The sequence below is a fragment of the Camelus bactrianus genome, chromosome 12 (genome assembly GCF_048773025.1).
Source record: "Camelus bactrianus isolate YW-2024 breed Bactrian camel chromosome 12, ASM4877302v1, whole genome shotgun sequence".
NCBI lineage: Eukaryota > Metazoa > Chordata > Mammalia > Artiodactyla > Camelidae > Camelus > Camelus bactrianus.
The window spans coordinates 26124310-26140007 of NC_133550.1; the positions used below are offsets into that span (position 1 = coordinate 26124310).

General features: G+C 37.9%; 1 protein-coding gene across 1 annotated transcript in view; it reads left to right on the top strand.

Moving 5' to 3' along the window:
• The first annotated feature begins 800 nt into the window (after window positions 1-800).
• The window catches only part of LEMD3 (LEM domain containing 3), a 57266-nt gene continuing 42368 nt past the window's right edge, over window positions 801-15698 (top strand). Inside the window, exon 1 of the mRNA XM_010970510.3 lies at window positions 801-2364. Coding sequence (XP_010968812.3) covers window positions 837-2364 — 1528 coding nt within the window. The 5' untranslated portion in view covers window positions 801-836. The remainder of the gene's footprint in view (window positions 2365-15698) is intronic.

Sequence of the window (15698 nt, forward strand, 5' to 3'; positions counted from 1 at the left end):
TAGGTTGGAAAGGTGCTAGCAAGGAAATAAGTAGGATAGCGTGTTCTCTTTTCTTCAGTCATAAAATGAAGCAAGTGACAGGCTCTTTCAATTCCAAAAATGACGACCTATCGAGGTTACCTGATTTTAAAATAGGAAAAAATGATAATACCTCACAACCAACTAGGAAATGAATAGCCATTACTCTTGAAGAAAATTGTATTGGGGCTGGCTTACTCTGTATCTTTTCCTTGGAATCGAAGAGGAGAGGCTTCTCAAAACGAGCAGTGAGAGAAACACTTCTTTTGGGGGCGGTGGCGGGGGTGGGGGAGGCGGGTAAGTCAAGCGGAAAGACAAAGTGAAAAGAGAACCAGGAGTCAGACAGGGAAGCTGCCAACCGTCTGGCCGGCAAGCTTTTCCTAAGTCCTTAGGCTTTAGGTAGCGGGAATCTGGATGCAAAGAAAACTAATGCAATGAACTTCGAGGCAGATTTCCCTTCAATTATTACTGCCCGGTGGCAGGAACCTGGGAAGAAGAGATCAAGGTGTGGTCTGACAAGAGGCAGCTCCCGGGAAAGGCGCTGGGAAGGGCAGGGCGGAGAACAGCGGGAGAAGACGACAGAAAGGGAGGGGAAGAAAGCGCTGGCACCCCGAGGTGAGGGCGCAGAAAAACTCTCCGCCGCGGGAGCCGCGCGCCGCTCAGGTGGCCCTTTCCCGCTCAGGTGAGCTCCTCCCGCGCTTCCCATTGGCCAAGCCGCCAGCGGCGCTGGGAGGGCGACGCAGCCCGGTCTAGTTCAGGGTCTAGGGCGGCGCGTCACTTCCGGTAGCGCGGAGCTTGTAAAACACCCTGGAGAGAAAATGGCGGCGGCAGCGGCTTCGGCGCCTCAGCAGCTCTCGGATGAGGAGCTTTTCTCTCAGCTCCGCCGTTACGGCCTGTCTCCTGGCCCAGTGACGGAGAGCACCCGCCCGGTCTACCTCAAGAAGCTGAAGAAGCTTCGAGAGGAAGAGCAGCAGCAGCACCGGTCAGGGGGCCGCGGCACCAAGACGCGGAACAGTAATGACAATAACACGGCAGCCGCCACGGTCGTCGCCTCGGGACCGGCGGCGGCGGCCGTGGGGATGGGGGTCCGGCCGGTCTCGGGCGACCTCTCCTACTTACGGACTCCTGGGGGCCTGGGCCGGATCTCGGCTTCGGGCCCGGAGAGCCCCTTGGGAGGGCCCGGGGGCTCCTCGGCCGCCCCCACGGCTGGCAGCAAAGTGCTGCTGGGCTTCAGCTCGGACGAGTCGGACGTGGAGGCCAGTCCCCGGGATCAGGCCGGCGGCGGCGGGAGAAAAGACCGGGCTCCGCTCCAGTACCGCGGGCTCAAACCGCCGTCGGCGCCCCTGGCCGCCAGCGAGGTGACTAACAGCCACTCGGCCGAGCGGAGGAAGCCCCACTCGTGGTGGGGGGCCAGGAGGCCGGCGGCTCCGGAGCTGCAGAGCCCGTCGGGGAGAGAAGGGGCGGCGGAGGACGAAGAGCAGGAGGGGGAGGACGGCGAGGACAGGGACCCGGAGGCCGAGGAGCCGCTGTGGTCCGGCCGGACCGTGAATGGCAGTCGGCTGCTCCCCTACAGCTGCCGGGAAAACTATTCGGACTCGGAGGAAGAGGAGGAGGACGACGTGGCCTCCAGCAGACAGGTATTGAAGGACGACTCCCTTTCCCGGCATCGGCCCAGGCGGGGCCATAGTAAGCCTCTCTCCCCGCTGCCTGCGAAATCGGCCAGCGGCCGGCTGGAGACCTCAGTTCAGGGAGGGGGAGGAATCGCGATGAATGACAGGGCGGCGGCCGCCGGGAGTCTAGACAGGAGCCGAAACCTCGAGGAGTCGGCGGCGGCGGCGGAGCAGGGAGGAGGGTGTGATCAACTGGACTCCGGCTCCATTCCTAGATACCGTGTTAACGCTAAGAAACTGGCCCCTCTCCTGCCGCCGCCGCCGCCGCTCGCCGACATGGACTCAACCTTGGATTCGTCCACAGGCTCCCTTCTTAAAACCAATAATCATATCGGCGGTGGGGCCTTCAGCGTGGACTCCCCCAGGATTTTTTCCAACAGCCTCCCTCCCAGTGCTGCGGTGGCCGCCTCCAGTTCACTCAGGATCAATCACTCCAATCATACGGGCTCCAATCATACCTACCTGAAAAACACCTACAGCAAACCGAAGCTTTCCGAGCCTGAGGAGGAACTTCTCCAGCAATTCAAACGGGAGGAGGTGTCCCCTACAGGGGGTTTCAGTGCCCACTACTTGTCGATGTTTCTCTTAACTGCTGCCTGCCTATTTTTCCTCATATTGGGACTGACTTACCTAGGAATGAGAGGGACAGGAGTATCCGAGGATGGAGGACTCGGCAGTAAGTATTAAACCCTTTGGGCAAGGCAACAAAGGGCATGTTGTTAGTGGTGGGCTCTGACCAGCACTGGGCATTTTACCTGAGGTGATTTCTGTCAGCAAGAGCATGGTTTAATAGTGAAATGCAACAGACTGAGTGCATTTTTGTCATCTTTCTTTAAGAAAGAACACGATTACCATGCTCAGAATGAAAATCCCATGGCTACTTTTAAGGTTTTTCTGTATGATATATGTGGGAATTAAAAACATCTTACAAAATGACAGAGTATTACAAGTAAGCCTGTTAAGTAAAATGCATTTATGTGTTTAACTTAAATTTTCTTTTGGCCTTAAATAACCAGAGGTGCGGGTGCCAATCCAATTACTCGATAGTTTGGGGGTGTTTTGGTTGTTCAGGAGCATCGTACATACAGTGGTTTTTTTTGTTTGTTTGGTTTTTGTTTTCCCAAATTGAGTTGTGGTTCTAAAAGGCGATGTAATATCTCTTGAAACTCTGGTTAGTTATTTTGTAGTATTAAATATATGTGTAGGTAGTTCCATAATTTCTTTAAAGTTTAAAAAGGATTATTTCCAAGCCCAAAGCACCTCCCCTCCCACCAGCGAAAAAAGTTATGGCAGTGCAGTACAGTAGTTTGCAGTCAGATTAATCTGAATTGGTTTCCAGGCCCTGCCTTTTAACTTGCTAAATGGCTGTAGGCAGGTGTGTTCATTCATTCATTAAGCCAGCATCAATTTATGTGCTGAGCACTCAGTATACAGTAGGGATAAGTCAAAGTCAAAGTATCCCTGTCATTCAACATAGGAAGAAGGTGAATACTGATCACTTTATGTTCTATGAAGGAAATAAGCTTGGAGTAATTGGTATACTCTGTTTTAGAGATGATGAGAGTAGGTACTATTTGAGGTGAGACTTGGAGAAGGAGAAACCCGTGTAGGAGTCAGGAGAGCATTTGGGGCAGAGATTAGAGGAGGAAAGGCCTTGAGTTGAGCAAGAGCCTTCTGTAGGTTAGTGTACCTTGAGCAAGGGGGAATGAGCCAGAGTTTGAGCTTCCCTTGCATAATCTGTAAAACGATGCAAATCTTGATTAGAATGATGCCTGGGGAAGATTAAAAGAGAGAAAGTTATTTAGTGCTTGATGGCCTGCTGAATACATAATTTCTCAATGTTAGGTCCTTTCCCTCACCCCTTGAAACTTCCTACCCTTTTCACCTAACATGAATTCAGTGTATCATGATTTGTAAAATTGGCTTACTGTTACTAGTTGTATTTCAGACTAGTGAATGATAGCAGACTTAAAGCATAGGAGCCAAAGTAGTATAAGCTTTGGTTTGGTTATAGCCAATTCTAAGATAGTCAAATAATTGATTATAATATTCCTTAACTAAAGGGATTAGAAGAGGACTGAAATCCAGCACTCAGTTTAATTGGTACCCTGGTTGCAAGAGTGATATATTGTGTCCTGCCTCAGATATTTGAGAGAGAAAAGAAATAAGGTCACATAAGAAGTTAAATTAGTAAAAGTTCGGGTAAATGACATTACCTATGAGCAGTACCTGTCTGCATGTTTGTTTCTCTAACAGAATTGGTCTGTTCTGTGAACTGGCCATTTTCGAAGAACTAAACGCTTTACAAATATAATCTCACTGAATCTGCCCAACAACTCACAGAGGCCAATGGTGTTATCATCACTTTATAGACAAAGAAAGTGAGACTCAAGAAAGTTAAGAAATGTATCCACAGTTGAACAGCTATTGAGTAACAGGACTAAAATTTGGTTTCAGATTTTTTTTTCAGTGAAAAAGCCCATTCTACTTTGGATATTGTTTGTAGAGAATTTTCTAAAAGGATACTTCTATTAGGATTAAGAAAATAATTAGTTACTTGGTAGGATTACATACAGAATTACTGATATGCATAATTCTCAACTAAGATGACCTGTCACATCTTTCTTGTCACTATTAAGATGAATGACTAATATTCTCTTAAGTACTAAAATTTCAAATGCAATAGAAAAGGATTGGATTGCTAGAGCTTTGGTACCCCCCCCCACCAATGTGGAAGGAAGGAAATTATAAGGTGATCTGCATTTTAATAAATGGTAAATATGAGGTAGCCTGGGTGATGGAAAAAATAGTGGCCAAGAGGTAGAGGATCTGGGTCCTAGGACTTGTCCAAATGACCTTAGTCAAGTTCCTTAACCTCTCAGCCTCATTCTTATGTATTAAATGGGAGTAATAACTTCTGCTGTCTATGAGGTTGTTGTGAGGATCAAATGAGATAGGTTGTTAAACGTGAAGTGGTATTATTCAAAAGTTTATATTAAATTTGTCATTTTCCTGGTGAACTACCGTATATATGTAAAGAGAATTGTTTCTGTAAATGATATTTAGTAGTGTATTTCCTACCTCTTCAACATTTAATTTTTATTAAATTATTTAAATACACATTGTAGACATTGATAGAGAAATCTGAGTCAAAGTATAATGAATCCTTAAATGTATTATATGCTTGACCTGCTGTATATCCTGGTGGAAAGAAGTGCTTGTTAGTTCAGTTAGTCTGCACACCTAACGGTGAATAATTTCACTACCTATGTTTATGTATCCTTTGTCATATTATGATGTTTAGCCATTGCTTAACCACAGGATTCATTGGTCAAATAGTGTGCTTAAAGAAACAGTTTTACTTTGAGTAATGATTTCACTGGAAGATTGTAGGTTATGTGTTAGAGTAAGCCTTAGTAAGCTTTTATTAGTTATTTAAATTGCATATAGCATATAATAGATAAGCCTTTTAAATAGTTCCTAATGATTTGATCTTTGAAAACTTTTCATTGATTCCCTAGTTTTGTTAATTAAATTACCTTTATTAAATATGTCTCCACTTTCTCATCTGTAAAACTAGGGGTTTGGCTTAGATGATCTTTTAAGTTCTTTTCAGCTCTAAGGTTTAAGATTCTAACTTTGAACTGCCCTACCAAAACAACTAAAGGATAAGCCTGCAGTTAGATTCGGTCATGACAACCCACCAAGTAGAAGATAGAGAAGCAGAATAGATTGACTGTCTTAGGCTCATATGATCATTATTTAAAAGGTGTTTTTTCAGTTACAAACATGATTTTTGTAGAAAATTTGAATACAGATCCATGAAGCAAAAAATGAGTAGATATTATACACTTCTCCTCCTAGTCTCACACTTACCCCTGGTATAAATAAGTTCAGATAATAAATCAGAACTTTCTTAATGCTTTTCAGGTAAATATATGCATTTATATGTGTGTGTGTTTGTGTGCACGTATACATTTTCATTCAACAGTAGAGTGTCTACTATATGCCAGGCACTATTTTAAGTAGTAGAGTTATGTAGTGAACAAGGCAGATGAAATCCCTCTTCTCATGGAGCTTTCATTCTAGGTGGGACAATGGAAAAGTAAACAAATAAGAATTTCAGATAGTGATAGTTGCTAACATAAGGGTAATTATAGTAACTTTGAAGGGCTGAAGTAGAGGGGTATGTAATACTACATACAGGTGGGCAGGTCTCTCTAAAGAAGTGATGTTTGAAATGAGGTCTGAATGATTTAAAGAAACTAGCCAATGACAGAGAGAAGAGCATCATAGACAGAAGTAACAGCAAATGCAAAACCTCTGTGGTAAGAAAAAGCTTAACATGTTGAAGCATCAGAATAGAACAGCCAGTGTGGCTGGGCATGGTGAATGAGGGGGAGAATGTCATTTGATGGAGTCAAAAGCAGGCAAGTGCCAGGTTATAAAGGGCCTAAAGACTTTGAAGGCCAAAGAAGGGAGTCTAAATTTTATTTAAAGTGACATCATACTATACATACTCTACAACTTGATTTTTCACTCAGTATCGTATCATGAGTAACTTTCTTTATACTAAGTTTAAGTACAAAGGCATAATTTTAAAATCTCACTCTTCTCTGGTCCCTTTCTAATCCTATGCTAAAGTAAAATCTCTGCCATCCTGAAAATGTTGTTCTTTAACCCTCTGTTTTCTCCTCTGGCTCTTACTCTCTTCTCAGCCAAGATTAATACCTCTTCCCTCCCCTGCCATTCATTCAACCCTTTTCTAGTTAGCTTTCTTTACCATCTGATTCTCTGCAACCTCTCTGTCACCACTTACTCAGTTGCCAAATCCAAGTTCTTCTCAATTCTTTGATACATTCAATCTGTTGACAATTCCCTTCTTCATGAAACTCTCTCCTTTCCAAACTTCTATATCACATCTCTCTCCTAATTTTCTTTTACTTGTCTGCCTGTGCTTTAAATATTGGTGGTCTCTGGACCACCAGTTTCCTTAGGCAGTTTCATCCACTCTCCCAGCTAATACCTCCCAATTTTATATTTTCACCTTGATTTTTCTCTCCTGGGTGCTAGACTTAACCATTTGTTAGATGGTTTCTTCTGCATGTACCAGAAGTACCAACACCATCTTTACCTACCACCTTTCCATCCTTTTACCTTGTTTCTTCTGCTCTGTTCCCTGTTTTAGTTAACGGTATTTCCATCAACCCAGAGCTCAAGCTAAAAACCCGGAATTTGCCTAGATTCCTTCTTTTTCTCCATCTTCCTACCAAACTGCAAACCTCAGTCTAACTGGTTACCTAGTCCTATAGTTCTGCCTACTACCTATCTTTTGAATTGATCCATTTCTCTCCATCCCCGCTGCTCTAGGTTAGTCTCTTGCCTGATCTGTTTCGGTGGCCTTCTAACAGTTGTCCTTGCTTCTGGACTGTAGCTCTTCAAGTCCATTTTTTAGTGGCAGAGCAATATTTCTAAAATAAAAATGCAATAATTCATCCATGCTTAAAATTACTCAATGGCTTTTCCTTACTTATTGGTTAAAATCTAAACTCCTTGGCTAAACTGTTCATGATTTGAGTGTACCTGCTTTTTCTAGCTTCATTTCCTACCAGTTCCTTTTATCACAGTTTACTTTCTGGAAGACTGGAACTTTCTGGAACCTTGGTTTTCACTGAATATATCATGAAATTTTGTGCCTTTGTACGTATTGTTTTGTTCTCTGGGAAGGTTGTTTCCTCTCTGTTAACTGCTATTCATTCTTAGAAGTGTCACCTCTGGCTATCTTCTTTGACTCCCTATCCTCTTTACCCTAGAGTTTGCCCCTTTATTCTCTACTCAAATAAGATCTTACGCATCCTTCACAGCATTTATTTCAGTGTATTATAACTGTATGTCCACTGTGCCAGATTACAGCTCCTTGAGGTGATGTTTCTGTGGGAGGAATTGAGTACACTGGTAAGGGCACAGGCTTTTCACTCAGTTCTGCGCATGAGTCCCATTTCTCTCTTGACCATAGGGTCATGAGCCTGGATGACTGAGAGAATAGTGGTACCACTGACAGGAATTAGACATGTTGAAAAAGGATCTATTTTTGGAGAAAGGTGGTATAGAGCAAATGAGTTTTGGGAGAGCTTATTTTTTGACTTACTCAAGTAGAAATATCCTGTAGGCTATTGTAGTTACATAATTGGATTAAAGATGAGAGACTATTGCTTAATGTGAATGTTTAATGTTTACTAAAGAAATATATAACCTTTTTAATGTTTATTTTTTCTTTTAGTGTATTTTCTTTTTCAAGACAGGACAAAGTGTTACAAAGGGTACCACAGTTTTTAAAGAAAATATATTTTTACTTTTTCAAGTAATTAGATTAGTCAAAAGGTCCAAATCTTAGTATCTATAGTGAAATAGGCATAAGGATTTTGAAAAATAGTTTTCATTCTTCAAGAATGAGGGCAAAAAAAATGAGGGCAGTGAGTTGTTGCCCTTGTTCTTGAATGAAAGCTGAATGTGAGGCTTGAAGTTTTTAAAAGTTGACTATGGAAGGAAAAAAAAAATCCTAGATCTTTTAAGAATATTCCTGGAAACACCAGGGGTTTGGATACCTCTCCAGTTTGATGATTTAAGAAATTAAAATCTATTTGAAAATGTATTTCATCTGAAAATTATCTCTAGAATAATTGAAAATAAAAATCATCAGAGTGAAAACTTGTGACTTTCTTGTGGAGTCTAGTTTGAGGAAACATTATCATAGATACAAGGGCTTACATCATTAATGAGACAGACCTGGGTTTGAATTTGGGCCCTTCCACTTGTTGCTTTTTTATTAACGGCAACTTGTTGAACCACTGTAAACCTCAATATCCTCATGTGTAAAATAGAGTTAAGTGAGAATTAAATAATGCATGTAAAGTGCTTGGTTCAGTACATGACATATAGTAATAATAGTAATAACTACCCTTACGTAGCACTTTGTGCCAGGCACTGAGCCTAAACCATTATAATTGTTATGTAATCTTCATGAAGCAGGTATTTATCCCATTTTGTAGATAAAGAAACTGAGACACAGAAAGATTATATAACTCGCCCAGGGTTATGTAGCGAGTGAGTGCAGAGGCAGCATTCTGACTCAGTGGCTCTTAGCCACTCTGCTAGATTGCCTTTTAGTATGTGATAAGTTCATAGGGACCCTGTATCTGTTCTCTACTATTATTATTATCTAGAAAATTGTGAAGGATATGGATGGGTGAAGCAGCTTAATGCATGAAGTCCTAGAAGTGCCAAGGATAATCTGTGAAACCCAAAGACATTAGGGCAAGAAAGTATAAATTTGTGCTCACTCAACAATTAGGAGTCATGTGGAACTATTTATCTTTACTTGAAGTTTTATATTAGTTCATTGATATATGAAGAGAGCAATCTGTTACACTATAATACAAATTATAATCTATAATATGTAAAACTATGAAGAATATGATACTATTTCTTGTTTTTAAAAGATTTGCACAGCTTCAAAACTGGTGGGGAAAGTGATCCTCTGATTTGTATTACCACTTTAAAACTTACATTTTCCATTGTTCATTTTCAAGATGTAAAAATCCTTAAGTATAGTACATTTGTTCTCCTTTTTTTGCACCGTTTAAATAAACTATGTAGTTTCCCTATGCTTATATTTGTTTTTTGGAGAATGAAGCATTCTACAATTTCCAGGATGTTTGAAAAAATTATGATTCCTCAGAAGAGTTAAGAAGTTTTAAAACTAGCTTCTCCTTGCTGATTAATTAATCTGTATTTTTACCCATCTGAAAAATATTTTACTTAAATAGATGGGACCTCAGTGCAAAGAGGTATTTAATCTAGTTCATAGTAATTTAAAAATGAAATTTGCCTTAAACTATTGGAAATCTGTACAATATATGACAAGTAGCAGTAACTTGTTTATGAAAATATTACTAGTGGTATATCTTTGTTCTAATCCTGTATTAATTTATTATATGCTGAACAATGTGACTACTTAATTTGGGAACCCAGCCCAATACTAATTGTATAAATTGTTATAACAATTATTGTCTCATAACTTTAGATTTTGACTTTCATGCTCAGAATTTATTTTTAACAGATTTTAAAGTGAACCAATAATAGTGTATTTGAATTTTGCTGTTTTAATAACGCATGTTTTAACCTGAGTCACACAAGTGATTGTTTAAAAAAAAGTGATCTAATTAATATTCTTTATTAACAGCACTGTCAGAAATAATTTTTAAACAAGAGTTGACCAGGAAGAAGGTGTTTAGGTTTTAATATTTACTTGTCTAACATCGTATAATTAAATTTTATGTGTTTTACATCATTCCTTTGAAAATATGTTTCTAAGAAAATTAGCTTTTAAAGTGATTATAAAAATTTATACTAACAGAAGTAATAATGTCTGAAAATAGGATAACAGACAGGTCTATTGTGTGGAAACCATCAGTATTCCTTTTACAACGTCTTAATTTTCTTCTTTATTTCTAGAGGTATAGAGTTTAAAATTATACCTCTTGTTTTGCCCGGGTAGCAGAGTTAATTGCTCTATGCCCATACATAGCTTTTCACTTAAAATGTTTTTTCCAGACAACTTCATTCATCTTTATAACTATGTTGGTATCAAATGACAAACTAACATTTAGAAACAAGACTCAGGTGCAAAACTCTGCAGGAGGTTTGTTGAGCTGTTCTAAACTGATTGATAAGTATGCACTAACAGTTGCTTTCCTGCTCTGAATATTCATGAATAGAAAAAAATCCTTTAGGACCATTGGACATTTTAACACATAGCAGAACATCAGTTTTGTTTTGCTTTAGAGACCCCTTTTATAGGTATATATGTACAAAAGGAATTTGCTGATTGTGGCTAATTACTGAAAGTACTTTATACTTATAAAGGAAGTTTTGCTCTGTAGGAATTTCCCTGGGTATAATTTTTTAAACTTAAATATAAAGAAGGCCATTGAAATTAATTAGGAGGGGGGAAATCTTAGAATATCTGTTTCTTCTAGTCCCTAGGCTATGGTTTAGAATCTTGGTCAGCCTTATTAATGATTTCCTGTGTTTAGAAGGATACCTCCCGTGGTTATCATAATGCTTTCTTGTTTAATTTAGTTCACTTGAAGAAACATTTATTAAGTTTCTCCTGTTCATTCATCCATTCACTCACTTACTCATTAATTATTTATTGAGCAACTACTATGTGATAGCAGAAGTTGAGTATGTACTTTCTAGAACTATAGGAGTGGATACTCTCCCCCCAGCATACTGCCTCCCTTCCCCTCACATTGTGGTGGCATTCTCTTTTTTCCTAAATATTTGTGCACTAGTTAGTCTTTGGAATTGAGATTTGGTTGCTGTACAGCATTTTTTCATATTTGTATATTGTGACTTGGGAAACATGACTTTAAAAATTAGTTTCTGCAAATTTGAATATGTCCTATGATAAAGTTAACCACAATGTATACTCTAAACAGAAGAAATAGTTTCATTTCTTACAGGATTTTTGAAGTAATTTAAAAAGTAAAAAAAGGAAGAGACATGAAGAATGAATTTGCCAAAAATGAAAATGTTATCAGTTTGAAATGTTTATGATTATGGTTCAGGATGTTCTAGAAATGTGCTTATGCTTATGACAAAAAGTCTTAACTTTGTTTTTTAAAAAATGCCATCTTAAAATGTCCCTTCTTTCAGATTCTAAAGCCTTAAACGATAAAGGCATTTATTGAGAATCTTCCTTGTGTGAGCACTTTATCTTAATCTTCATGAGGGAAACTACTAATACTATTACCATGAGAAAACTGAAATATAGAGGAAATAAGGTTAGGAGTGACTTGTCTAACATCCCACAGCTACTTTTGAAACCATGATCAGCCAGCATTTGAACCCATGATCTGATGTTAGAGTCCACAGTCTTAGCCCTTGAGCAGCAGTTTTCTTACGTATCTTTTCTCACCTACTAACTTTATTTGGGCAGGTAAGTCACTTATAACCTCTGGACCTTGATTTTTGTATCTGTCAAATGAAGGGATAGTAAAATCAACTTTATTTCCAGCCAGTGACTTTTGTAGGGAACTGATGTGATAATGCTGATGGAAATGTTTTGGAGAAATTTGAAGTGATGTATAGTTGTGTATTTTTAATACTATAGGTTAGAATTTCCCAGCTAAAGTAGTCTAATTTAAGCAGCATGTGTTCAGACTATGACATGTCCTGTCAGTAATGTTAATAAGTGATAGAAGAGTTGGTTAACTTTATAGTTCTTATCAGTATTTTAAAAACTTTCTCTCAAGCTGTCTGCACAGATAAAAGGAGTCATCTTTTTACATTACCTAATTAGTGTCTTATCTCTAGGCACTGAAAAGAATGTTCTTTTCCTTGCCGTTATATTAATTTAATAGGTTATGAAGCACAATTTGAAAATAGATTTTAACCTCGTTGACCACTACAAAGTAGATTTGCTGATAGGAACATCAGGGATGGGATACATTGCTTTAATCAAAAGTATAGTAGTGAGTTTCAGACAGAAAGACATTTCTTAGGAATGTAGACAGGTCTTAGAGTAAGCTTCTGTTAACATTATCTGAAGAACAGACAGTACGTGCAGCTGGTAGAGAAGGATGGCCTAGTTTGTAAGATACCATAAGTACTGTTACTGCTAATATGGGAAGATGGGGTGTGTCCCTATGAATAGGACAATGTATTAAACAAGGGTAATTAAGAGATTGAGGGGTATAAAAAAATAAAATGAATTTGATAAACATTAAAATCAAGCTACTTAAATTACAAGGAATTCAAAGTGCATCAGGATCTTTAATCTCCTAGATAATTGGTATAAAGCACATAATGAAATTTTCATCCCATTTTGCGTTTGAAATTGTATCAAAGTTGTGATTTGAGATCAGAGCTGTTTGATAGAAACAGAATACAAGCCACATATGTAATTTTAATTTTTCTAGTGGCCACATTAAAATGTAGAAGGAAACAGATGAAATTAACTTTAATAAAAGATCGTACTTAATCTAGAATATTATCATTTCAACATAGAATCAGTATAAAAATTAGAGATTTTTACTTCTTTTTTTTGTACTAACAGCCTATTTTACAGTCACAGTCTGTCTCAGTTCATACTAGCTAAATTTCGACTGCTCAGTGGTCTCATGTGACTAGTGACTACTGTATTGGATAGCACAGGTCTAGACTGTCCTTGAACTATTATTATTATCTGTTGGTTGCATGAGATCTAACAGTTACAAATTTTTGAGTCTTAGAGTATGCCTTGAATAGTGTTCTCTATAATATTTTCAGTGGGAAGAGGGGAAGGGGGAGGTGATTAAGAGTACGAACTATTATGTATAAAATAAGCATAAGGATATATTGTATAACACAGGGAATAACCAATATTTTATAATAATTAGTAGTGGATTATAACCTTTAAAAATGCTGGATCATTGTACACCTGTAACTTACATAATATTATGCATCAACTGTACTTCAATGAAAAAATCCTACTTTATCACTAATATAGTATTGTAAGTTTTAGGTTCTCAGAGCAGTGGATCATGTTTGGTGGGAGTTGGATGAGGAAGAAGTAAGTTAATTATTGGCTTTTCAAGTTTTTTTTATACTTTTCCATCTCTTAATTCCTGTTCTTATACTGGCCTAAGCTTCCTGCTGTTCTAGTGTGATCTTGATTAAACATCTAAATGCTGAGTACTTTAAATTTTTTTCTTTTTCTTAAAAAATTGAAATATAATTGACATATAGCACTGTATTAGTTTAAGGTATACTACATAATGATTTGATATATGCATGTTTTGTGAAATGATTACTACAGTAAGTTTTGGTAACATCCATCACCATATAGTTACAATTTTTTTTTCCTGTGATGGGAACTTTTAAGATCTCTCTTAGCAACTTTCAGTTATACAGTACAGTATTGTAAACTATAGTTACTATATTGTATATAAGATCCCCAGGACTTATTCATCTTATAACTGGAAGTTTGTACCTTTTGATCACCTTCACTCATTTCACGCACCTCCCTTCTTCTGCCTTTGACAACCACCAGTCAGTTCTCTGTGTCTATGAGTTTTGATTTTTTAAGACTCCACAGACAAATGAGATCATTCAGAATTTGAAATTCTCTTACTTATTTCATGTAGCTTAATGCCCTGTAATAAACAGTAGGTCCATTTATTGGGTGCTTGGCAAGTATAAACATTTAGTGTTAAGCATTTTTTACATAACATGACAAATGAAGAATTTGTAATTGAGGATTAGGCCAATTACTTTTTGCAGGGTTATAGGTCAGAAAGGGGAGTTATGGAGTTATGCTGTTGGTTGAACCCTGGCAGTATGACTTGAAAGCTCACCCTCTAACTGTTGTACTATATATACTGCATTTCTCTTTCACATACCCTCCTCCCCCTTTACCAAATCACAACTCCTTTTAATTTGTCACTTCAGCTATTTTTAGCTAAATGATAGGGAAACCCATTTGACTGAATTAATTCACAATGTTATAGAATTCTGGTAATAAAAATTATATGATTTTATGATAAAATTTGATAATGTGACTATCTTTAGTGAGGACTGAGCCAGCATAGAATCAGCTTACCCCAGCCTCTCTAAATTATCCTTCATTCTTATATGTGTAGTGGTTGGGTTGTCTACATTTTTTGGTTAGAAGTTAGGTCAAGTAGTTCTTAACTTATGGGCTGAGAACATTTTGAGAATTCCACCCGTTACAAGGTATTGTCTGAAGACCTAACAAATGATTTGTACTTCTCACATTGTGCTATTATTTTTCAAATGTATATCAATACTGCTATGATTAGAATACAAAAAAATTATATATTCATGGTAGAATTTTGTCATATTTTCTTAGTATGTGAATGCTAAAAATACTATTTGGGGATCTGAACTTCTTGATACAAATGAAGAGGTCCTTTTGCTTAAAAAGTGGAGAAACATTGCTTAAAGCATGTTTTAAGGAAATTATATATACTGGTTATATTGCAGAATTTGTTTTCAAGACATTCATAGTGACAGGGGACCAGCTGTAATGTTTAAATGACTGGCTGACCAGCCTATCAACTGGGAAAAGCCCTTTAATCTTCTCCAAGGTGATTGTACTTTAAATATAAAATCTTTATTAATCCAGGTTCCCTCTCTGATTAGTGAAATTTTGGCAGTCAGTGTAAAATTTGGATATTGTAAAAAGATTTTTGGCAGGGAGCCTTGCCTTGGGGTTTTCCCTTTCATCTCTTCCTAACTCACAGATTTTCTAAGAACTCTTGTCATTTCTTCCCAGTAGCTCCATGGCAGAGGCGAATGAAGAATGGACTGGTGGTATATTGTGTTATTTTGTAAATTGGGTGCTGTTTATTTTATTCCATGCAAGGACTGGGAAAAGAAGAAAAAGCTAAGATTTGCTAATCTCTTTTCTTTCCAGATTGCTTTGCATAGTCACAAAACATCCCATTTTACATTAGGTTACTAGAATCTCAGAGAGGGTGACTTGCCTAAGATCACAAATCATAATGTTGGCACAAGTATTCCTTGCTCCAGAGATTTCTTTTTCATTTTTCCTCACTGCTTTTTAGTGTGAAGAAATATTTTTCATTTATCTAAACGATATAACTTTAGAAGTAAGCATTGTTTAGGAAAATTTGCATTTTATTTAAATTTTAAAAATTTGATTTGTAATTTAAATTTTAAAAATTATAGTAGGTTGATATTAATGTATAAAAGTTATAAATTATATTAATACTGTCATCCAAGAAGGAAAAAGGATAAAGACATCACCCAGTTACTTTGAAAATATCTAGTACTTTAAAAAAACAAGTCTGTTATATTTGAGTTAGAAAATGAGAGAAACTGGAGTGATTTAGTGTCCTTGCCTGAATTTTGTTGTAGGCAGAGTATCAGTCCAAATACATTTTTAAAAATAGTAAAATATTCTGTTGGGTTGCTTTAGAT